The 25,757-nt window shown below is 42.0% G+C and overlaps 1 protein-coding gene and 2 long non-coding RNA genes across 4 annotated transcripts in view; 2 read left to right on the top strand and 1 right to left on the bottom strand.

The window, feature by feature from the left end:
* The first annotated feature begins 1,646 nt into the window (after window positions 1-1,646).
* LOC123257427 lies at window positions 1,647-5,499 on the top strand. The gene is made up of 3 exons (XR_006507494.1): window positions 1,647-1,787; window positions 5,292-5,367; window positions 5,437-5,499. It is a non-coding gene; the product is annotated as an uncharacterized LOC123257427 (long non-coding RNA).
* The window catches only part of LOC6497138 (peroxidasin), a 31,385-nt gene continuing 10,647 nt past the window's right edge, over window positions 5,020-25,757 (bottom strand). For both annotated transcript variants that reach the window (XM_014906043.3, XM_001962644.4), the window contains exons 3-13: window positions 22,182-22,256; window positions 18,971-19,068; window positions 17,945-18,090; window positions 17,683-17,744; window positions 14,794-14,952; window positions 14,203-14,331; window positions 13,160-13,294; window positions 11,868-12,017; window positions 11,426-11,512; window positions 11,104-11,358; window positions 5,020-5,644 (exon numbers count right to left, since the gene is read on the bottom strand). In XM_014906043.3, coding sequence (XP_014761529.1) covers window positions 5,445-5,644; window positions 11,104-11,358; window positions 11,426-11,512; window positions 11,868-12,017; window positions 13,160-13,294; window positions 14,203-14,331; window positions 14,794-14,952; window positions 17,683-17,744; window positions 17,945-18,090; window positions 18,971-19,068; window positions 22,182-22,256 — 1,496 coding nt within the window. In that variant the 3' untranslated portion in view covers window positions 5,020-5,444. The remainder of the gene's footprint in view (window positions 5,645-11,103; window positions 11,359-11,425; window positions 11,513-11,867; window positions 12,018-13,159; window positions 13,295-14,202; window positions 14,332-14,793; window positions 14,953-17,682; window positions 17,745-17,944; window positions 18,091-18,970; window positions 19,069-22,181; window positions 22,257-25,757) is intronic.
* Window positions 20,141-20,740, top strand: LOC26515139. The gene is made up of 2 exons (XR_004311042.1): window positions 20,141-20,557; window positions 20,613-20,740. It is a non-coding gene; the product is annotated as an uncharacterized LOC26515139 (long non-coding RNA).

Here is a 25,757-nt window from a genome sequence, read left to right as displayed (position 1 = left end):
GAGACAAGTGCCATGGGCTAGACAGGGAATGCCTTTACCGAATTCCAGACAAACACAAAACGCACACCAGAACCAGCAGGAGGGAGTTTTCAATAATCGTGCCAGATTGTGTCAGGCACCTAGTTCAACTAGCCACCTTCCCATCTCTTTTAATTGCCCTTATACATATACATATACACTTATATCAGCTGCCTTACGGGAGCTAATCAAGCCACCTTTCCCACCAACGTCAAGGTATTCATCGTCGGCCTATCATTTTCACACAACACACGCACGCACATGGCTAATAAATAATGGCGGGGCAGGAATACCACCAACACACTAGTAGCAGATTTTATGCGGAATAAAAAAGATTGTCGGAGGGCGAATAATATTGAAAAGGAAGTACCGCGTCCCGGCAACTGCTGGGCCCTATAAAGTATCTACCGATTCATTCCCTTTCCCTGTGGAAAGTTTGCATTGCGTGCCAATGCACTGGAGCCACAAATCATGTCTACAGTGAAGGGTTAGAAATGCAGAGAAAACAATTGGGGGATAGGAAAATATCCTCAAATCAAAATTTTTTATTTTATAGAAATATACTGTCGATTCTGTAGACGTCTTACCTTCCTAATCCTTTATAATCCTTAATATTTTTGTTCTGTGTATAAATACCAGCAGGATCCCCAAGTTATTTTCAAGTTTCATGTTTTTCTTATTTTGCGTTGCTTTCGTCTTGTTGGATTCCCTTTTTTGGCTGAGGCCCTCTAATATAAATTTTGACACCTGATAATTGCTTTTCACTCGCTGCCGCGTTTTGTGTTGGGTTCGACGAGGACGACGACGGCAGCTGCAGTTCTTTCTCCATCATGACCCCACGAAGTCACCTTTGAACCCCTGCCCACCCCACCACTGATTGTGGCTGAACATGCAAAGCTCCTGGAGGAACTGGAGGCGCTGGAGGTGCAGGCGGAGTATTATCTGCAGGATAGTTTGTTAGCAGCTTAACTGTCATAAATTACGACTACATTTTCGCTTTTACGGCGCCGTTTAATAGACAAAACTTCTTGCTGAGTTATGGATGCGACCTCAAGGCTTCCAGCCAGCTTAGGAAATTGCCAATTAGGGCCCCATAAAAGAATATAATTATTCCAAAGTCTAAGAAAATTTCAATATTATTGGTGATAAAGACATTACTTTCCGAGGAAGCAGGAGGAAGGAAGGGACAATATCATTTCATTCTTGTTATTTTTGGTGGCAAACGGAGAGAAAGCAAAACTTTATCAGGGTGAGGGAGTGATCTGAGAATTCCATATAAAAATTTGTTTATATCAAATGGCCAGCTCATCAGAATATGTAAGCAGGAGTTGGTTGGAGAAGACCAATTATTGAATACTCTAACAATACAGGGTAGATAGATTTATTAAATAAATAAGTCGATATTTGTTTAGTTGTAATTAAAATTTTGTAAGTATAGATTTATCTGATAGTCACTTTATTTTAGTGTAAATTATGTTAGATGGAAAGAGTATTACTTATTTTTTATGCAATACCCAATATCCCCCACTATTAGCTCTCTTCTATAAACTATAACTTCTTTCAAATCTCTTCAATTCTCCATAAATCTCTCTTTCAAACGATTGCATTCGATTGTGATTCGATTTATTCTCAGACCAGAATGGAAAACCTATTCAATGGATCAGTCAGATTTGTCACCTCGAACTGTCGAGTTGTGAAAGTGTTGTTTTAAAGATTTATGGAGTGGAAGGTGACTTTGTGAATTTCTGGACAGATGTGAAATACAATCCGTATGTATAACTATTGCTTGATAATTAAGTAGACAAGCCCAGTGCTCTCGAATAAAATCATATGCCAAACTTGTCACAACACAGAGTCCAATATATCTAAATATGTCAGCCTACTTCCCCCTTTCCTCGTTTATTGATTAATGCTAATCATTATTCCTGGCAGATGAAACTTTTGCTTGGCCACAACTAATCATCAAAATGACCAAAATGTTGCGACTGTCCCTCCTTCCACTCCTGCCACTTGTCACAGCCCATGTCTGGGTGAGTGTCTGTTGATTATGTGGCCAGTTCTGGTCATAAATTTAATATGACACCTACAGGATGCACCACCCGACCTACCATACTGCCCCCGGCCCAGGCTCTTCCCCTCTGTCAAATGCATTATTCACACATATTTTGCTAATTAGCAAAATATTGTAAATGTTTGGATTTATGGGAGAAACTCTCGCATACTTGACGATGCCACCGAGTCGAGTGCGTGGGATGGAGTGGGGTGGGCTGGTTGGTTTGGTTTTGGGTGGAGGTCGGAGTAGTGCATCAAGCTGAACCGCAATGGCTTTTCCTCGACTCACATGGCTGGCCAAAAACCCCTGCAGTTTACCTGTGTGCGCTTGCACCACCCAAGGTGGGTGGGTGAGTGTATCGTGTGTGTTGATTTAATGCCCATGGTGTCGGGTTCGGGGATAGCCGAGCAGTTGCCTTAGGTGCACTTGCGACAAGAGGCGTTTGGGGGCAGCTGAAGAGGCAACGGCAGCGGCAGCTTTGCGGCAGCTATAAATTTCGGTTTGGCTTTCAATCGACCGCCAAACTGGTAGATTTAATTGAATTTTATGCTGACGGACTATCAGGCGGGCACTGTTCATTCGATACGTTATTTATATTAGTCGAGACTTTCCGCTCTGTTTTCAACAATTGCCCATGAATCGATCTCCCTTGACAGGCAAGAGGATCGTGTTCGTCATGGGATCGCTTGTTGCAACTTGAACACTACCTTCCATTGCACCTAAAGCCGAAAAAAAATATTTACAATTTCAAAGGAATTCGTACCCATGCTAGCAGATCGGGTGGATTTTTCTTCTTGGTTCCTATATCCTAAAGAAATACAAGTACTTGTAAGAATATAAGTTTTACTTAAAAACTCAGAACAAATCGAATAGAATTAATTATTTTTTCTTTAAAACAAATTGATTTTAAATGATAACTTACATGACCTGTGATTACTTTTATTGTTTAGTAATTTTTTATTTTTAAATTCAAACTGTATAAAAGATAAAAATAAAAAAGGATACGCCATAAAAATAACATAAAAAATGGTAATTTTTCTAATTTTTTAAAAATGTATTTAAACCAGGGAAGAAATTGTTTCGGAGTGCAATTTGTTTGGTCTAAAAAGGTTTGGCTACTATCCGATAGAGGACGTATCCATATTCACTCATAGATGGAGCCATGTCAGTTACCAGAGAGTTATAGTTATTTATGCGGTTATAACTATTTTTGGTTAGTAATGTGAAAATTAAAAACAATTTAAAATAATTGAAAGTAGTTTAAATCGTTTGAAATTAAATTATATGGAAAAAACGCTCTTTAGAACTCATATTTCTATATCGAAAAAGCCCCTGTGGTTCTTGGACCCACTAGAACAAGGAAGTTGAGGTTGCGTTCTCTGCTAAAAGAAACTTCATGAACATTTAAAAATGTTATTTAAAAAAATGGTAACATAATCTTTCAAATTTTTTTTTGTTTTGTTTCAATAAAGACTAAGAATTTTGGAAACTAAAATAATTGTGCTAAATAAACCATAGCAAAAATGTTATATACCAACAAAGTATGCTTTGCATTTACAGAAGATACAGCATACAAAAGAAGTTTAAGCTCCACTCCCGATAAATTGGGTCCTTTATTGAAGGAACCACCCAACCCCCAGCAGAAATAGGAGATGACAATATTTCATCCTTGCCGCATTTATAATAATGTAAATTATATTGTTGAAAAATGCATTGCGGTTTCCTGCCATTTAATCGATTTACAATAAAAAAAACTATTTTATTGTTCATATTTTATTACACCGCTTATTAATGAAACCAATTATAATGATGAAATAATAATATAAATGACATTAAGAATGTAAAGGGTTTGTAAGAGCATTTCCATCAATTTGTAAGGCTTAATCGCATATCGTAATAAAGTTTGTGGGCTGTGTAATTGATTATTGTTTCTTCTCTTACATTTTTGATCCTCTCTGTAAACAAAAATGTTTTTTGGAGGAATTTTGTTTTTGATTGAAATCCATAGAGCATTCTATCTTTTAATTTTGGTTTTAGGGAAACTGCATTTTCTGGACTTTGGTTCAGGAGATACCAAAGGATATGGAGGTGGTGAAATTAAAGAAAGGAGTTATTGTCGATGATGGCTAAAGTTCTCTGAAACCTAAACAAATATTTTTCATTCAATAGTTAGAAGTGTGACATTTTCTAAATAAAAATAGCCAATAGTAAAAAATGAATTTGTTTTCTAGAATAGAATTTAATCAAAATAATATTCCAGAATAGGCCACCAGTAGAAAATACCATCTACAACCTTTAAATATTACCTTTTATTGGAAGTAAATGTTTAATAAAATATGATCCATTGTTGTGGGCGTACAAAAATTCTTGACTGCCACTTAACTTTTTAACTTCCGGGGAAAAAACTAACGCCGCCCCACCACCCGCCCTGTCCACACAATGGTGCCTTTAATTGCCCACTCGGTGAAGTTTATGAGGGCAACAGCAGACATTTAATTTATTTTAATAATTATTTTTTTTAGGTTTTTTTCGCTTGCAGTTTCAGTTTCAGTACTCCATTCTACTTTTGGCCTACCCTGCTCTTTTTTTAATTAAATTATAAAGTCGCGAGCATTTTTTGCTCTCAGTCCTTTAATGAAAATGAAAAATTCTGCTATGTGGGTCGATGGCGCTCAAATTCGCAGGGAATACCGCGAAGTAAACAATGGCAGCGGGTGGCTGGAAATTGAGTTGATTGGGTGTAGAACATTTTGCGGTTCAGTAAGTATTCGCCTCGGGTAGATTCAAAATAAAACAACAAAGGAACATTAGCCTGGCTAACAAGACCGTTGAATTCTAATTTAAAAGTGATTTTTCTTAATAGAAGCCATTTGATTTAATCAGTGCTTTAGAATATAACTTACCTTAAGACAAAAGGACCAAAAATATAAGGAATAATGTAAAGATTATTACACGTAAGACGGCTTTTTTTATTTCGATTAAAGCAAAATGACATTCTCTTCATGTAGTAGTTAATATACAGCTTGCAGTGCTTGGAAACTAAGCTAGAACGGGGTTTAAAGGAAAAGGCTATAACCTCGGATGCCCCAGTGACTTTTAAGTTCTCAGAGTTACATTCTAATACTTTGTATTTCCATTGCGTTTTTGACGAACCCACAATTTTAACTTTGACCTTGCCACTTAATTACTAAATTACCTTAATATCAACAACTTTTTACAGTAAGCAACGTTGCACTCCGCACAAAAATAAACGATCCACCCTGACCAAATAGTCCTGTAAGATTATTGCTTACAAAGTAATGTATCTTAAACTAATTTCAAATTTCGCCTCGCGGATTTTCCTAATTTTTGTACAATATTTGCAGGGAAAATTCTAATCCAGCCACGTCCATGAGAAGACCACTCCAAAAGCCAACAAAGAAACGAGGATTTCCACCAAAAAGGATCCAATTCGCAGGGCCCCACTCTTCAGATCCTGAATTCGATCGAGGTCGTCTGTCAAGGACTTGGCATCGTGCTTTATGAGTTGGGGAATTTTGCCGTCCGATCGATAGATGCTTCCGTGATCGGGTCCTGGAAATAAAAAATGATATGGTACGAGCTCAGTAAGATTGATTGAAAAAATTTATGATGTTTTTGTGGGTGCTTGGCTTTTACTTGGCTGAGTTGGCTGACTTAATCAACTGGCACATGGCACTTTATGATGTGCCCTTCACTTGGCTACATTCAACTCGAATGTCATCAGCTGAATGTCCTTTTTCAATTATGCGTTGCCACACACCAACGAGCAAAAACAATAGACACAGGATGCGTTTATCGCCAGCCATTTGTAGCAGGCGACAAGGCGAAAGAGATAAAACGACCCATAGGAAGGCAGGGGCGCATCCTTGGCGGGGAATCCAGAAGGCTCACGACACCAATACCCATACTGTTTGTCAATTGGCAAAAGCCGAAAGTATTGCATTTAAAAAAGGACACACAACTCTGCTTGCTCCACTTACTTATAGCATTCGCACTCCCTATATACGGCACATCTATAGCAACACATCCATACATATACGATATTTGTCCCTCTCGAACGGAAAGCGAAAGTATTTCCTACGTTGACGGCCCTTTGCCAGTATTTTGTTTCAATTTCACTTGGCAGCTCCGAAAATTGTTTCGATTTTTATTGCTTAAGTGCGTTAAACCCTTGCGCCATGCATTCCAAAAAGGCAGACGAGCTCCTGTGTACAGTCGAGTGTATGAAGTGTGGGGCTGTGGGTGGCGAGTTGTGTATTGTTTTTGCCATCCATTTATCCTGCAGTTTGTATTTTTTTGCCGAGTCGCCTTTACCAATTTTTTTCGTTCCATTTTTTTTTGGCTGCTTGTTTTCTCGGCAATCTGTTTCATTGGACATTTGTTTGCCTTTTGGGTTCGCCAGTGAACGGAATAAAACGGTTCGTCCTTTTATTTAGCCCTCCATTACGTACTCGCCGATAACAAACAATTATTTGTGGGACAATCTTGGTTGACTTGACAAATTTGTATAACCCAGGCCAAGTTATTCTCACACTAGATATACCTATAGATATAATTCAAATAGCTAGAGACCCTCTTTTTTTTAAAAACTTTGGCTTAATAATCTCCCATTTTTCAATTTCATTCTTTTTTTGCCAGAATGCAAAAATGATTCTTATTTTATAATAATTTGCATACGCAGACTGTCTGATTTCCCTCGATGCTGTAAAAGGGGGAAAAAAACTATATATATATATATGATATGGGGGGTAAAAAAATAGGTTTGACCCCATAAACCGTAATCGACGCAGTCGAAATTCATTGCATTGAACGAACTTTGGAATAACTATGAAATATGGCACAAAACGGTTGGTCCTTTATTTTCGGTGTTGTTGCCTTCGGTCCACCTAGGGACTTTTCGTTTTGTTTTTAACGAGAACCCCTTTGTTTTTATTACGGAAATGCGCAAATTGCTTTGCACCGGGTTGAAAATTTATTTGGCTGATGGTTATGTGTGCAATACATCAGTATGGGTGAGGGTGTGGGTGTGGGTGTGTTTGTCGGTGTGGGTGTGATTCTGTCGGTGTGTGTCTTTCGATCCGGTTCAGTTTTTTATTTTTCTATAAGCAGCTTTTCCACAAAACTCCTTTGCGCTGCCATTCCTGGCCTGTTATTGCCTTGCTTGTTTTGCTGGCGTCCGCAAACATTTTTCCACAGAAAGAAAAAAATTAATTGGAAATGATCAATTAATTGTTTTAACCGAACTATACGCCCAAAGCTATTTTTCCTAAAAATTATAAAAAAAGGTATAGAAGTTGGTCTTTTTTTATTGCTCAGGCTTCATATCAGAGCTGTAGGTTGTAAGGAAAATTGGAAATGGAAAATGATGGTCAGAATTTTGAAAAATGGAAGAAAACTAATCCAGTAAATCTATCAAAGATTTTAGAATAATTGGCAGAAAATACGCAAACCCCTATTAAATTAAATGCTTAAATTATAGTACGGAAAATAGTAATAGGGCCTTTTAATTCCTTCCTTACTTTAACTAAAATATTATACCTTAAGACTCCTTGTCTTACCTTGGTACTCAATTTTTCTCAGTGCCTTTGTAAAAGCCGGCAAAACCAACACCAGAATCGACGTCCATGTTTGTCCCCTCAGTCTTTTTGTGTGTGTGGGTGAGTGTGTTTCTGGGCGTGGGAGCATAGCTGATTTTTATAGACGTTTGAGCATGTGTTTATGCGTGTGTCTGAGTGTGTGAACTGGTGTTGGGGGGTCGGGGGCTGGGAAAGTCCCGACGGTGTCTTTAAAGCGCTTAGGCGTAAACAGAGGGAGAGAAAATCAGAAGGAAAGCAAAGAAAGTCCTGTTTGCCCAGGAAAAACTCTTTAGTTCAAACACGTCTCTTTCAAAAGAGGGCAACTACTTAAAACTTGAAGGAATTTCTGCATAATACTCCTGTCAGTCCCCTGGCGTGCAATTGACCTAATAGAAATAAATTGCTCATGTTTATAATGCTCTTTCACCTTTTATCGTCTGCATTGCCACTTCAAAGTTGATGATTTTCCTCCAAGACAGACAATCATCTGATTGGTTTTTGGATAAATGTAAACAATATTTCAAAAAAGTTACTGGTGGAGTATCATCTGAGTAGAGGGAGTTTCATATTTTTGCTATAATCTAGCTTAAATTATAAATGAAAATATTGAACAGGTACTGTTCTTTTTTTTTCTGTTTAAAAGTCAGTAACAATTGTGAAAACAATCCCTTATGGGACTTCAACTTCCATTTGGAAGCAGCTTTCACGCCTCGATTTCCGTGCCTGTTGAACTCAAGGAAGAGGCAATGGTTGATGAAAGGAAAATCGAGGCTGGTACTCTCGCTTTGCACTTAAGACCCATTTTGGACCCTCCATGTGTTAAATTTATTGTGAAGTTTTTCACAATTTTTGCTCCCTCTTATGACCGAGAAGGAGGAGACAGAGGCAGTGGCAGAGCCAGAGGCACTCTGCTATAAAAACGACTGCCACACGCGATTCCAATTCGGTTACTGTTGCTGTCTGTTGCATTTCGTTAACTTTATCATTTCTCACTCGGCGCATATGGAAGTGAAGTGACGGGTGGCCAGTGCAATTATAGGCAAATTATTGCCAGACACTGAATGTTGAAGTAATCATCTGTTCGTGGCCCGAGACTCGCCATTCATGTCCAAATTCCTTGTCCACTTGCTGCCAGTACGAACACCAGGCTTCGGACTCCGGACTCCGGACTCCGGAATCCGGACTCGGACCCGTCACAATTTCTTTTTATTGCATTTCCTTGTAATTTGTGCCGTATTGTTTGTCCGTCGGTCGCCCAAATTAAATATGGCAACGGACAGCCAACGAACAGAGCCTGTCCTGCAGTCCGGCCATGGCTGCAGCTTCTGTGGTTGATTGCAACATTTTAATGACAGTTTAAGTGGCGAGCCAAATGCATCGGAAGTACTAAATGGGAATACCAGTCATGTGGTCTGCAGAAACCTAAGTGCTTACCAATCAGACTCCTGCCCTGCCCCCAATGTCCTGAGTCCTAAGTCGATGAAGTTTGAAGATTGCATTTTAATTGGCCAAGTGTTGGATCATTGGACTGAGGTAAGATGCAAGAAAAATAATTGTTTTAAACTAACAATTTAAATGTTTATTTATTATCCATGTGCCGGGTATGAATGGCAACCAACCATGCTGTCCCCCCTTACTTCTGGCTTCAAGCTTACAAGTTAAGAGCCAACTTTTGGTATCGCTTTCTCGAAATCACTTTCGCCAAGCTCATTTCCTAGTCCTGAAAATTAATGGGAATGGGAAGGAGGGACCGGGCCCGGGCCCGGGAGCCGTCACCCACCCACTCGGACATGGAACTCGGGTTGTTGCTGCCTTGTTCCGCCTTAAAGTGTCAGCGGCCGAGCGACAAAAACAATCGCGCGACAGTCATACATATGCAAAGCTCGCAACGATGAGATAACTAGCTACGCCCACAATGCTATGGGCCAGAGGCGGAAAGAGGTGGCGCGGGACGCGGATGGGGCAAAAAAGGGGTTTACAACCACACCATTCCCTGGGGCTGCCTGGCACGATATGTGCAACATCTAGCAGGTAATAAATCTAACTGTAAACGCAGCGCTTACGACGTTGCATGGTACACTTGAAAGTTGTCGTCATCCTCGAGTCCGTGTCCTGGGACTGCATACCGACACCCCCCATCTCACATCCCCCTGTAGGATGTCCTTTGCCAGTGATGCAACATTTTCGCTTGCGTTTGCCAAAAATTTCTTCAGATGGCGTGATAAGTTTGGGGGCAGCTTTATCGCTTTGACGCCTTATGTGCAATTTGTCTGCCATTTTTATACTGCACTTTCTTGGGGCACTCTCTTCTGAGCACTCCCCGAGTGCTGCCCATGCCCACTCCGCCCCCCGTTCATATTCAATTTGTTCTATTTGATTTTGTCAAGTGCAATATATTTTTAGTCAAGCGCGTATGCAGAAAATTTCCACTTCGCAGCAGAGGGCCTGTAAATTTTTATGCTTTCGTTGTAAGCGGGCGGGCGAAAAAAAGGGGAAACATTGTCGCCAATTGTGAAAATTGTGGGGGTTCTGGGATCTCAGAGTATGGGGGCCTGGGATGGGGACAAGCGAAGAGAGACGCTACAAGCAAAAATCGGGATGGAAGTATAAAATTTTATGCTTATCGATTGCCAGCTGCTCCAAGGAGACTTGACTTTGTTCTTTAACCTTTAAGTTCGATAGTTCCTCGGACACCTCGAGCTAAATATTTCCCATTCTAGGGAGAAGAACAAATGGCAAAAGCCCGTTATTATTTATGATGATTGTACATTACGATGGTCCGCATTAGCAACACATTATACCAGACACATTGTCAACTCAGCAAACTGGGGAAAGATTGAGCCGAGGACCCCTCCACTATTGCATGCTACGAAGTCATATTTTTATTTTAGGGAACGGAAAGGAAATACAAAAGGAAACTTTCATATGCTTTGGCCAAAAATTTATAGGCCTACCCAGTGGATGAAGGAGCATATAAGTCTTTCAAGGGGTATACGATTGGAAGACGATGTCAGAGGGTGACGAATAAATTCAATATCTATAGGGCGATATATGAAGAAAAAGCTGTTCCAAATTCTAAAAGAATAATTGTAGGTCCAATATTTAGAATATTATTCATCTCACAGTGTAGACTGGTGTTACTGGGCATTCGATAGTCCTGTTCACACTTGGCTCTCTCGCAGTCTGAGCCAAAAGTATCTATATCTAACAAGTGCCGACAACGACATGCCAAAAGACCCTTAAGCCAAGCAGCTAAAGCCGTTATGATTTGTCATAAACATAAAATAAATGGCGAAATATTTATGGAATGCTATGGCACACAAGGGAAGGATTCCTGCCAGCCATCCCCTTGCCCATCATCCCTCTAGGAGTGCGTCTAGGAGTGGCTTAAGGGGCCCCATGATTCCCTGGCGGATTTCCAGGAACCGAACTCACCGTGATGTTGTGGCTGTTGCTGTTGCTGGTGATAGTACCTCCCCCGGGAATTCGTACCGCCGTAGTGATCCTGAGTGTTCCACAAGCTCGAAGTGGCTCCCACGAAGAAGTTGTTTACCCCCGAGGGGGACTGATCCAGGCCCTTGCCGTTGGGTTTGTTGCGTTGCAGCTTCGTGTTCTGCTGATTGTTGCCGGAATTGAAATTGTAGGGATTGCTGTTGGCATTCTGGTTGTTGTTGCTGCTGTATCGTTGTTCTGCAAAGGTGAGAAAGGTGTCAGTGGATGGGTGGGCTAAGAGGGTGTTGTTTGATAAGAGTCTGACCTTTGTTATACTTGACAATGTGCACGGGAACCGTGTTGATCGATACGGTCGGGGCCATTGTTGTCATCGTGGTAGTCTGGGGAATGTCTGTGACGAGAAAAATATGAGTCTAACTACTGCCAAATAGTTCCCTTGTGCTTCAGAATTCTTCCTTTTATATGGCTTATTACTTGTTAAGCAAAATTAAGCTACTTGGGACCATCAAGAGCCATCTTCAAGATGAAACAACAATTTCAGTTTCAAGCATTGTTTTGAGTATTTATTAGACCCAAGGCATCTGACCCCCTGCAGATTCTTTGGCTTTAATTAAACGCTCCATTGGGGTAAATTGTTGTGTGCCTAATTGCCGACGGCGTTCTAACATATGGCCATTGTTTGTGCGGTTGCGTTTATGGCTATTGAATGTGACGTGCTATTTGGTGCTGGTTGTGTCAATACTTACGATAGAGTTTGATTCCACCGTCGGTGTCGCCCAGGGAGTTCTTGGCCACGCAACGATATGCCCCGAAGTCCTGGATGTCGACATCATATATGGTCAGGCGCATTGTTATTTTATAGCCGGAATCAAAGGTTTCCGGAACAAAGCGCTCACCTGAATGGGAAAACAGAGACCGTTTAGAGATGGAAAAAGGAGGCTTTCCCCATTAACGCAGAGTGCCTAACCCCTTATTGGACATACACTCCTGTGTCCTGCTCCTGCTGGAGCGTCTTGACAAAGTAATTTGACTGAGAAAGAACTTTTGTGTTTGGTCCCAGCTCAGAACAAGTTGATCCAGGACGAGAATTTCGGGTCCCAACCGCCCCCTGTCAAATGGTCTGTTTTAATTTAAACAGAAACAAGTCTGTTGTCGGTTAGCTTGTTGGCTGGGTCTGTTTTGTTTGCCGGGCAGGTTTTGATTTACGTTTGATGTCGGTTAGATTTATTGTAATAGTTTTAAGCCAAGCATTACACTTTGTTGGGGTCTCTGCAATTGTTATGCATCAAGTCCTGTCAGGCGACTGATTACATTTGCAATACAAGATGAAGATTTCGGTCGTGCGCTTGATTAAAAATAATTGTGTTTCGGGGTCAGCCAGGCATCCAGGAGCAGGAGAATGCCTAGTGCTGCCCATCGATGATGTTTTAGGTCCTGGCTGTGTCGCATAGCCAGCCAGTGACACATGAGGGGCCTCTGTCACCGCATTCTGCCACTCTTGCGGTTATGAAAATTTCACTCAACTCGTCCGAACTAAAACAGAAAATCCATTAAAATCCTGCGACCGCTGGGTCTAGGACAGTTCCAGCACCTGCTTCTGACTTGAGTTCATTTTCAATCACTTTTTTTCATTCTCTTTGCCGGCAAAGAACAGCAGAAAAAGGGAAAAAATCATAGTCCTACGCCGATGACGATGCCTTTTCCTGTCCGACTGGGCAGGGGTCGCCAATTGAGTTGGAAGGACGAGTACTTCGGCAGTAACTCTGCGGTCGCGGACTCAAGTGGTCGTCTGAATGTTTATTTTTTTTATTCGCTTTTTACTTGGAAACTACAGCACTTTTTTCCATCGAGCTCAGTTCATTTCTCAGAGAAGATGAGTGGAAAATCTGAAGAGGTTAAATGAAGGAAAGCCCTATGCATCTATGTTAGCAGGACTCGAGGTTTTTAAGTTAATTGGTTCTCCTAATGGAAGCGTACGATTCTACTCGGGGCTTGCCATCCTCTTGCGATGTTAATGCTCCCTACTCGTATTACTCACCTGGCACAATAATCGTATCGTTCTTCATCCAGTAATTGATGGACTTGGGATACGCTTCGGACTGGCATTCCAGAGTTATGTTTTGGTTTAGAGCTGCGCCAACCAATTGATTTTGTATCCAAATCATTGGAGGAACTGTGGGAGAGTTAAAGTTACAAATTACTGGCGATTTTTTTTTACCCTAATTGCAGTGGGAAATCGGATTAAAAAAGCAGATGCAGGAATTCAACAAAAAAATGACTTGTGAAAATAAAATGGATCTATATTTGGGAATCGGGGGAAGGTACAGGATTATACAGAGAATATAAGCTTCGATTTCAAACGCTGCTACGTTGCTAGGTATTCTGGTTTTTTTTTCATCTATTATTTTTTGGTGCCGTTTAGCAATTCGGTGCGGTTGCCATTTATTGTTTCAAACTAATTGCTTTTTCATTCTATAGAAAAGCCATATAAAAATCCTTTGCATTTAAAGCTGGGAACTGCGGTTAGCCAGCTGAAGGGGTATCCTCTGGAGCAATTCCACAGCGTTTTCGCTTAGCTTAAATGTATGCAACGTGAAATTGTACAACAAATTGTTGGGAAATTTCAATTTTTATTTAATTAACGAGCAAAGTCCTAGGCGGACCCCAAAAAAATGTTAACTAGCTGCCGGAGGAGTCGAGGAGGAGAGCCGAGGACGGCCAGGAACACAGACTTAATTAGGGGCTTTATGCATGGCACCTAAAAGTGTACACTATTTTCCGGTTCGGGTCCCCCTCGGCCCACGGTCCCCTTGGGAATTTTAAATGCAGAGCATATTTGGCATGGCAAGATTTCAAGTGGAGCTTTGTGTGACAGAGTCTGGGTCTGTGACTGAGACTGGGTCTGAAGCAGCATTCTGTTGCTGCGGTCTCGTCTGGAGCCCATTCGAGGCCCCCTCCTGGGAGCAGCATGCGGCGCTCTGACGCAAAACTATAAATATTTAAATATGCTAAAATTGATATGCACCACTTTCCCGTCTACCCCTTGCTTTTTTGCCACTACCCACTGCCCCAACTACTTACAGTGCACAATGAGCATAACACGCTTGCTGACTGTTGGGGGGATTCCATTGGAGGCGATGCAGAGATAGGCTCCCATGTTCAGGCGGTTCACTTTGGAGATGGTCAGGGAGGATCCATTGTAGGCGACGGCTGGGGAATGGTGATAAAAAGCAAGCAATTAATATTGAGACCTCTAAAGGGTTAGGTCTATTTGGGCAATAACTTTTCAGTTCAAGTACTCTGCTAAATATCAAAAGGTTTTTGCTCAGATAGAGATATTAATTTACATATTTTAATAACAGTGGTTCGTAAAATTCAAAGATATTCCTTTTGAAAACTAAACTATTTGGACTTTTAAAAAAAAAATCAAAACGAATAGATACTTTTATTAGGTATATAATCCAAACACAAAAGATAATTGTAACTCATATAGCACTGGGCCAAAATATAAATATCCTTTGGACGGCCAATTTCGGCATAGTCATCTACGCTTTTAGACAAAATTATAGTCTGCAGGAAAGTTGGCCAGAACAGAGTGGAAAGTAACGGAATTTAATGCGCCCAATGAGCGTTTCGGGCCAAATCATTTGCATGCGCCTAACGGTAACTCACTCTCGACCCCGTTGGGAAGCGGTATCACTTCGCCACCTTCGCGTCGCCAGGTTATCGTCGGAGTTGGAGAGCCAGTCGCGGCGCACTTTAGGGTTACGTTGGAGCCCTCACGTATTACCATATCAGTGCTGGTCGGATAGTCCAGTATGTCGGGGGGCACTGTGAAAACGCGACATATTATTCATGCGCCGTGTAGGCCAGAGGGCGCGTTGCATTCGTGCATTGTTGGTCAGGTGTCAGACAATTGGTAGTTACGGGTCCCGGAGTTGGAGTTCCCAGAGCACGAATTGTTGTTGCATGAAAGAGAAAGAAATTAAGAAAGTCCCTTTAATTAAGCTGTTACATTTTGGTTTATTTAAAGCTGGCTGGGAACCGTGTCCTTTCAAAACCAAATCCCCACCCATTCTCCCCTCCCATTCTCAAGTGCCTATCGAAAACCGACAGGGAGCTGTGTGGAATTTCGGAAATTCGTCATTTACTGGCTACAGAAATCAGAAGCGTTTTGTGGTTGTTCAAGTCTCTCTTGTCGTCGCCATTAATTATAATTTTACACTTGACCAGTTTCCATTTGCCAAATTCGAAGTAGCAAGATGGAAACTTACCTTTGGTCTTAAACTTTTGTATTGTTGCGATATCTTGTTAGCGAAAAATTACTGGAAAAATGTCAAGCTTGAGGGTACAATATGGGTTTTTGTTCGCACTTCTCAATGGAAGGTGAGGCAGGAATCCTGGCTACATTATTCGCTTTCACCCGCTCATACAGCTTTCTCTCCGAAATTATTAAAAAATCCAATTAGTCCTAGAAAGGTTGTACCTGTTAGAGAAGCAGTCGAATTTCTCTTTATATTCGTTGATTGGCTTGACATCTGCAGGCTTTCCATTTAAAGGACGGCCGTCCTAAAGAGAATGAGACTTCAAAGTTTTCAAGCCAAGCCAACAATGATGGTGCATGTTTTACAAAATTCACTTTGACTTTTAACCTGGCCCACGCCCACATAGCTACATACTGCCAATGTTCCACTCAACCAGCCAACGAGTGGAGTAGGGGACTCCTTTGTACTTCTACTCAATGACTAGGCTCATGTCATATGTTGCGAGTTGGGCGCTCTGAGCCGCGAGTTTCTGAGTCGGTGGGCGAACTAAGTGGACGTGGGAGTGGCTGGCAATATTTTTTGTTATCGACGCCATTGTGCGCCCCGGGGGCTGATAAGTTATGGAATCAGGTGAAATGATGTGTGATCAAATTGATGTAACCGAAATTAATCTCAATTGAATTGCGATGGCGAAAGAAGGCGATAACAACTGACAAGCCTTAAAGCTGCGAGCTGAGTGCTTTAAGTCTGAAATCTTTCAGGTTTTATGATTTTTGGTTGAATAATTCCACGCCGCTAATATGATCCGGAATATCTTTCCTATTATTTTAATATCTCTATGGGTTTGGCTTGGGTTAGCCTTTTTTATATTGCCTCTCATAAAAAATATTAAATTCCTGACAATATAAATACGTCTGCGTTTTCGCTGGCCATGAAAACCCCCACAAAAACATCGCAAAATAACAAAAAGCCACCTGATGAATAAAATAGAGCTAGCATTAAAAACTTTGTATGAATGGCTGCAATATTATTTTGTTTTGGTTTGAACTCGAGTTTTATTTCGTAAACTAAATACTCTCTGACAAAACTACTATATAATCCAGGAAAACGTTTATTATGATGAGTATTTATGGGTTGGAAAAGCACTTGGTTTAGTGGATATGCATATCTGGATGAGAATTATTGCTAAGAACTGTTTACAACTATTCTCCTCTCCCAACCAAGCTTTTGGCTGCGTTTCTGGTTCACAAATTGTGCCTGTAATACTACCATTTATTTGCTTATTTCGCGGTGTGGCACTATAACGACGACAACAATAATAGTGGGTTGCCCCCAAAGGGCAGGGGTCGCTGGGTGGGTCCCGAATTCAGCACAAAATCGCACAATTTCTGGTTCAGCTAGAAAAGCCTTGCTGATTGAAAGCGGTTTGCCGTTTTGCTTATGGAAACCAACCACACTGCACTGGGAAAACGCAGGGCCTCCAGGACTATAGGAAATGGCGAATCTCCAGTGAAAAAATATTATTTCTTTCAGTGCCTGAAAGCCCTTAATGAATTTCAACATCAATGAGAACACAATCAACCAGAGTGGTTACTTATGCGGTGCGGCGGCGGTCGGGGCAACCGGAAACGAGCCCCCAAAAACCTCAGATCTGAACTGGGGGCAGCATATTCATTTTAAATTCGCCTAAGTGACGGACCCTCCCCATTGTGTCTGCTCTGAGGTTTTTCGTAGCCTTACGCAGCCTGAATAATTAACGCCCGGACATGGACGACCTGGAGGACCAGGACATGGACATGGATAGGACAGGTGCAGGTGCCGGTTGAATGTAAATTGTTTCATTACCTTGTGCTCACTGAGAGAGTGAAGCGGTGGGAGAGCTTGGTGTGCCCTAACTAACTAATGTGTTGGTTAAGTGAAAAATTTTTAAACAAAAACTCGTTGCCGTGGTCGTACCCTGCACTTAGATGGAACATTGGCTCAAACTGGCGAGCGGGTGGTTCTCTTTTAGCAATTAGACCCAATCGAGTGTAGTTAGAAGTTTGAACCACTTTCTGGTAGTTTTCTACAGTGGCGAACTAACCCACATTCTGAATTCCAATCGCCACTTGGCTGAGCAATTAGTGCAATTTGAAAAACTATCAACAGCAACTTTGTTCTGGCTCCGAGTCGTGTGTGTTCGCCGAGCCACTCAAGACAAATTACAATTCGTTTTAGCCCCCCGGCGATCCATTTGATGGGCGCCATTGCCAGCGCCATTGCGCAATCATAATCCTACTCCATCCACAATACTCACCCACAACGTCTAGGTAGCCCACTTGGCTCTTCATGGGGTCCGTGTTGATTTGGCACATGTACCTGACAACGATTCAAATCAGATTTGTGTATTAGATTGCTGTATATTAGGTTGTAAAGTGCGAATTGTGAGCATAGCTCTGGGATGGCTGAACACATGGCCTTAGCGAGCTCAAAGCGCAATTAAAGTATCACACTTCGAGGGGCAATAACATGGAAATAAAAAATGCAGCTGGATTTTCCGCTGGATAGTCAATACTCACCAGCCTTTGTCGGACTCCTTTACATCTCGTATACGCAATATCCAAGCACGTTTCTCGGCATGAGTTATGCTCATGCGATGATTTTTGGTTATGACGTGATTTTGTATCGTTAAAATGGTCTGTGTATCGACACGTAGCCACGCAATCTAGCCGAGAACGAGAAAAAGTGTACGAGGAGTAAACGAAACAGTTTATATTTCGGTTGATTTGAGTTGTAAAACTAAAACGTTCACCGATTTTCTCTTCCCCCATGCTAATGCCCCGGTGGCGTGGCCGGAGCTCATTTATTACGGCCAGACAGGTGGGAACAGTAGAGGGGATGTCCTCTCTGGGTGGAAAGAAAGTGTCGCCGAAAGGTGAAAAGCACTTCGAATGGCACGGCTAACTGGTGGAAAATTGTGGCCAACAATGTCGGCCAGGGTGGAAGTTAAATTTATTTCAATTTTGTTCTATATTCTTAGTACTCGGGTTGATAAAGACCTTTCCTGGAGCCGCCTTTGTCATCGGGGGTATTATGAAATATAGCTCAAAAAACCAGCACAATGTATCGGCCAATAGGCCAATTAACCCGGACCAATCAATATGAGTTTTGTGCCAGATTCTGAGTATTCCTGATTGCATAGCTCTGTGTTGTGACTGCTATACGGTCTGGGACACTTCTAACATGGCATCAAATCTGTGTCAACGGCAGCAGGACTCCACAAAGGACTACAGGAAAGCGACTTAAGTCCGAGCACTATTTGATCACTGGTTACTGAGGTTGTTTTGTCATAAGCTTCGTTTTCTGGCGATCAAATACGCTCGACTTTGGGCCCAACCACCTGGCCGAGGGCACTCAAGCTATAAGGTAGAGAAAATAATGTCTTCGTCTCCAAATAGACATCAATTTCCCTAGCTTGCATTTTGCCTGCCCCCAAGCAACAATGATAACAGTGAGCTCAAGTTATGCCGGATCATTCTCAAATTTGTCAAATCATTGCTATTCTTTGGATAAAAATACCCTAAATCCGACAATAACCTACTTACCTTGTAAGTCTGCAAATTATCAACAACACACTGGAGAACAGCCTCACGGCTCACGGGGACAGTCACATTCTGCAAGAGCCCGCCAAACTTTGGAAGATCTGTAAAAATGGTTTATAGTCATTAATTAGTTAAAAAGTGTTCTTGATTTAATCTAAAACAAGGTACATATCTGGTTGTTTCCTATATTCAAAGTTTGAAACATCTGTATCTACCTTTGTTTCGATTAAACTAAAGAGCTACTAAGAATACGAGTGTTCGCGGGATGAGCATCGAATCAAAGTCAAACTTGTTTTAGAATAGGGGAGCTTAACTTATTGGAGAGTTGATATTAAGTTAAGATCCCTAATTCTAAGATAATGTGACCATTAATGCAACGTTGTTTTATGCAGTAAAATAATAGAGATTTAGTTTTTAGAAGAATTCAACACATGGGATTGTCAATTATATGCCTAGACAACCGCTAATCACTTCAATTGAACTCTTTCATCGAGTCTGCAACCATTGAACCGCGCTACTCCCAGCCACAAGTCAAAACTGACGTCAGACAACCTCAGCCACAGAGGTAATTAATACCGATTACTGAAACTTAAACAATCAGGATACAAAATTCAATGGGCTTCTGTTGAAGGACCTTCTTCTTTCAGTGTACATGTGCGCGACGGATCCTCAACCAAACCATATTACCCAAATTAATAGTATTGATTAAATAAAATTAAATCTAATTGTTTTGCATTGATTTAAATCGGATAGCAACAGGCTGGATGGATCTCGTTAGCATAACCCTCATCAACATGAGCAGGCCGGGCCTAGACCGTCCTGTCAGCCAGTTCTCAAACAGTCAATCAAGGTCCTTCCACCAACACCGCCACCACCACCTCCAACACCAACGCGAAGGCAAACAGCAACACCCACACATCAAGGCGCACTGCCGATGAGGAATGTTCAGCGAAGCGTTGAAAGAGCGAGTTGACTTTAAACACGCCCGCAAGTATGCAACAGATTTGTGGTTTTGATTCTCGGCTTAAAATGGCCGATGGAATGGGTGGAATGGGCTAAAAACTTGGCCCTTTCTGTTTGTGTTTGCATTTGCTTGTTGCAGACATGCTCAAAGAAGTTTGTCCTCCCAAAAATCCCCTGCCCCCCGGAATAACATAATAAAATAAAGTATAAAACAGCAAAACAAAAACAAGCCTACCCACTTGTGTCAGACGGACGCTTTTTCTCATATGCGGGGCACGCATCGGTTGAGTCAAATCAACACATAACAATCTTGTACTTAAAATTCGTAAACAAGGCGATAAGCAGGCATGACGACCCACCGCGGCATGGGTCGGTGGGGTAGGCGGCATGGCTTTTTTCTCTCTGTGTTTATTGATGTGGCCGTAAATCTCAATTGCGGCAAATGCTCATCGCGCCGAGATGGCCAGCTTTCCGCTTGTCGTTTGTGTAAGTGCCTGTTTCGCCGTTGATTGTCGTCTAATCTCTTCCTAAGCATCACGTTCTGAGCTGTTGACAATATCCCTAAATTTCGGAGTAAAACTTTTCATTGGACCGAGCAGTAGGGGTACCCTGAACAGGACTCTATATGTGAGTATGGGATATATAAACTAACATTGACATTATAATGTAAAGATACCTTTAGCCCTGTAGTTCAGCTCCTTGATCCCCATGAGAATACAAAATTAAACTGCCACACAATCAACTAATAGGCTCAATGACACAGCCATCGATGCGTCAAAGTTAAATAAAGCTGTCTTCGTTCTCAATTTACCTCGCAGACTTGTCAGTGCCTCATGCCCCTTGCTTATTTGATTTGGGTCTGCTTATTGATATATCCACGTATTACGAGGGACCGGGTCGGAGTGACTTTATGGCATATTTTCATCGAGATGGACGCGTGCGAGTATGTGAAAATTTGTTACACATTTTCGGGCTCGTCTTTGGGATCGAAAGTGTGATTGTTTAGTGGATTTATGGGCATATAAAATTAGGATTTAATGTGCATATGCTATGTGGTAGGAGAGTGGATATAAGCAGAGCCTCGGGCTCCGAGTGCTTAACATAATGTTTATGATGGAGCGGAAGAAATTGCAAATCGCCATTTAGCGCTTTCATCCGGGTAGCGAATGTGAAGAGGCTTAGCGGCTCAGAAAGAAAAAGTCCCAGAAAAATATCAGTGCCAGAAAAATTTTCTGTTGGGTGCTGGGAAAAAATCTTAAAGTGCTTGAAAGCCAATTTGAATAGTCTTTAGTCATATAGAAAGCAGAGACCCATTTGATATTATAAACTAGTTTGACTTAGTCACCAGAGCCTAATGGGCCACTTACTCATGCTCACTAGGCACAATTTTCCTACGCTCTCTGTTGCTTTAAGTGAACTTTATTAAGTCGAGTCGACTTGACTGGCATTTCAACTTAATAAGCGCAACGGCAACATCCAGAGGCACAGGCATCACCAGCACTAGCACCAGCCCCAGTAGCAGCAGCAGCAACAGTAAATGGCGCTATTTAAATGCTAAACAACTCTATTAAGTTGCACGACACACTTAGGTTCTGCATGAGATACACATACGAGATACCCTCACACACACACACACTCTTGTATGTAGATGCCTTTCTCCGCTTTCTCCGCCCCATATCCATGTATCCATGCCAAGGGCAAGCTTAGCATTTCTTTCTGCAGAGAAAACAGAACCTCAGCACGTTTCAAATACAATTTACAATAAATAAAATTTAAAAGCGAGAAAAAGACTGCGACAAGAGCTAAAGCAGCTCACTGGCGGTGATTCCTAAGGGGAGAGGGTAGAGGGGACAGGAGACAGGGTGAGCACCTGACTTAATGGTGCCGCCTGATGGAGAGCCATGGAGGCAGGAGTAAGGGGCAAGCACGTGACGACACAGGGGATAAGTAAAGCGATATCAAATCGGTGAGCTCTGCCAACTAAGGAGAGTGTGTCATCGGCCTGGAAATTAAATATATCTAATTTGTACTACCGAGGAGTCGGAGGGCAGGCTGCTTCATTGGATAAGGGAATATATAATAATTTCTAAAATCTCTAAAATGTCGTATTCATTGCAAGGGGCATGCATGCAATTTATAAATATTTTCTGCAAAAGTATTTGCTCGGAAATTCACATTATATGACTGGCGGAAACAAGTTTGGCATGAAACGGAATCACAGGATAAGCTGAAAGTCAGCAACAAGACTCACCTTTCTCGGGAATCGCATTCACGACCGTATCCTCGCGTATGTCCTCAAGTAGCTCATCCTTATTTTGCATTTCCGCTGGGGGGATGCCCGTCCGATTGGCGCCAAGGCATGAAAAGTGCGACAGTTGATCCGGTTCGGTTCGAGAAGTAGAAGATGAGGAGAGTACATTTAGATGGATAGTTAATATTGGCATGGTTGGCCTTAGTGCAAATTCAATTTGTGGCAAGAAGTGAGTGTAAGTGTGTGGATAATATATGTGCAGCTACCCCCATGTTTTTGCTTAAAATTGGCAAGCTAGAAACACCAAAAACCGCACCCAGGCAAGGAGAGAAGGAGAAAAGAGTTTTCGTTTCAAGTATATTCCAAATATTTTAGGAAAGCACCTCCACCGCTTTTTTCTTCTTATGCCCCAGCGAGCAGCTTGTATTTTCGCAGCCAAAAATTGAGGTTGCAATTCGACTTTTGTGCAGCACCCCTGAAATAGGTGAAACGACAACGGTTAATAGGAGAGCTAACCACCCACCACCCCCTCACAAAGCGGTTAGTGGAATCCATTCCCGGTGTGTATCATAAAATATTTAGCAAATGATGCCGAACAGTTTCAAATATTTACGTTTATATGAGCTAGCGTTTAGACGGCTGGGAGCTAGAAGCCGCAGGGAAATACACATTTCTATGTAAATACACACGATTGGGTGTGTGTGCGAATTAATCATAGATTACTCAATTAGCGGCGAATATTGCTTCTGGTTTATATAAATATTTACAGTAACTACAACCATTCTAAAGCTGACTTAATTAAAAATATTAAATTTCTGTGAAAAAAATAAATTTTAGCAGAGAGTATCCCAGTGCTGGCGACCATTTTTGCTATCGATTTTCATTTCTATTTGGCCAGGACCTTCGGCACACATACTGCTCCCTGGCCTTAGTACTTTTCGAATAGCCTGGCTGCGCCATAAAATAATGGATCTATGTGTAAGTAGAGTGTCCTTGCTCACGTGCCTCCGTGCGTGCAGCCAGACAACTCAATAAAGCAAATGGATTCCCCAACGCCGAAGAAACAGAACTGTGGAACCGAACCAAATTTAAAGCCAAGACGCCGACAAAGATCCAAAACGATGGAGGGGAGACAAGTTTTCAATTAATTTTCGTGTTTTTGAGACGGCCCTGGCCGAGCCGTTTGCAGTGTGCATTTTATTAAATGCCGAGCACATGCTATTTGGGCGGGACTCGGGACTTTTGCGACTTCAGCTCGAACTCCCTCCTCGAACTGTCCCAGCTGCAATGCAAATACATTTTGCGGTTGACGCAAACGCACAAAAGTATGCAATAAATTCGATTTATCGATGGATGGGGGGTGGCCAAGATGGCTAGGAAGATAGGGAAGATAGGGAAGAAAGGCAAAACATCAACTGGCTTCGAACAACTTTCGTATGCAACTTGGCCCGTACGATGTTTGTAACGTTTGGTGTTGCATACTCGCCGTCTCCTGTCACTTCCCATTTCTTTAGCCACATTGTTGCCCTTCCGCCACTTCTTGCGGCTTTTGGCCCATGTGCAGACATAGAAAACTCATCGAGCGGGCCAACAAATTTTGTCCGGGATTGGTACGTGCCTCCGCCCTAGACCGCACTCACAAAAACCGAAAGCCCGAAACAGTTTCAAAAGTTTCTTGCGAGATGCTCGCTTTTTTGTCTATACTATCTATAGTATACGATGCTCTAGCATGACGTGATTTGCAGGCAATACGACGTGACCGTGAAAGATTCTCTGCGAGACTAAATAAAGAGAAGCGCTCGGAGGATCCAAAGGATGGGTTTGAATGCTGGGTGACTGTCGGCAACTGTGTGGTAATTGAGTTGCAGAAAAGAAAGGGTAACAGAAAAGATGGATTCATATAACGAATGGAGGCGCTCTGAAAAGGCACCTCGAATGTCCCTGACGCTTTTGCGAAACTACAGATTCAGACTTTCAAAGTTTAAAGCGTTCTATGTTAGCTAATAGCTATATCCCTTGTAAATTTAGTCAGCTCTCTGTTACTGATATTAAATTACTTGACGCATTCGGAAAATTGCGGTTTTGGAGGACCCATGATTCGATTTCATTTGAAGCACTTGAGTACGCCTTGAAGTGACCCATATTCCTTGTTCACTTAGCTGCACACCTAGAGGGCAGCTTCCATTTTCCTGCCTATCTAACCTCAAAACTTCATTAGCCAAAAAGCACGCGCCGCTAAATTGAAACGACAAGAACAACAAAGGCACCGGAAAAGAAAAAAATCTTTAAAAAGAACAGGAAGAAAAATTACATTGAGTTGAGTACTTCCCTCAATATATAAATTGGCGGGCGGCGGAGAATAAATGTAAAGTAAATGGCGCTAATTCAAAGTAGATTTATTTATATGGCCGTTTTTCCTGCGGCACGGCGCCAAGAAATATGCCTTAAATTTTGCATCTGAACATTGTCGCTGGCATACAATGAGACAGGCTACTACCGCCCAACACGCCGCTCGGCACACAGAACACGGAAAAGAAGCCAAAACAAAACTGGAAAAAACAAAGGCAAACAAATGAAAATATATCCTGCCAGGACGTTGAAAATTATGCAACAAAAAGAGTACAGAAGCCCACGGGCATAGCCCCCACAAAATTTAGGCTTTCTGGAACAGGCGAATATTAATTTACGCTCCTGTTTTTTGTGGGGTAGCAGCAAGGACGACCTGAGAAGCCGAGCACATGCTGCCATAGCCGGAACCCTGGCTGTTGATTTTCCCCAGCACATTTAAGCCAATTCTCGACTCGCTGTCTGCCACTAGACCAGATGATTTATTGGCCTGGCAGGCATCGCCGGATTATCAGCCGGGGAAGTGTCAACTGCCCGAAATTTGCGCCAAATTTGTCTATGATTCCTGGGCGTTTGGTGTTTGGAAGTGTTTGCTTTGGCCGGGCTAATGATTCCAATTAGCCGAATTTATTCAAGCCCATAAGGACGAGCCAACATTTCATGTAGACTCAGAGTTTGAGAGCATAAGTTTTCGTGCCTGTTTTTGGCCAATACGTTCTTAGCTGGTTTTACAGCTTTGGCCATAAGTTTCGTAAGCCAACTTTGGCAGTGCATTAGTTTAAAGCGATGATAAAACTTGGCAGTGCCTAGAACCACTTCTCGCGCGAGAAAATAGATCATACTTTGTTGCAACTTTCAGCGGCCGAATCAGAAGTTGGCTAATTTTCACAGGTGTTGTGCTCTCCTGGCGCCTTCCGCCGCTATTTGCATACTCATTAGGCGGGCGAAAAGTTTTGGCTAATTGAGTTGGCCATCCTGAGTGCGTCGCCCACCTTTTTGATGGGAAAAATAAAAATTGTATCACTTGTTGAAGTTGCCGTGTCGCCTGTTATGGTTGAGACCAAGAATAACAGTCCTGAAAGCGGACAACATAGAATACAAATTACAAAAACTAAGGTACAAAAAACAAACAGTGCCAACATCAGAGCAGCCTCAAAGGCCACCAGTCACCGAGATTGTTGTGCAGTCACACCCACCCCACCCATCAGTAGCGCCCCTTCCTCGGTACCA

The sequence above is a fragment of the Drosophila ananassae genome, chromosome 3R, assembly GCF_017639315.1.
Source record: "Drosophila ananassae strain 14024-0371.13 chromosome 3R, ASM1763931v2, whole genome shotgun sequence".
In the NCBI taxonomy this organism is placed as follows: domain Eukaryota; kingdom Metazoa; phylum Arthropoda; class Insecta; order Diptera; family Drosophilidae; genus Drosophila; species Drosophila ananassae.
The sequence above is the reverse complement of the archived record's forward strand: the minus strand, read 5'-3'. Positions and strand labels throughout refer to the sequence as shown.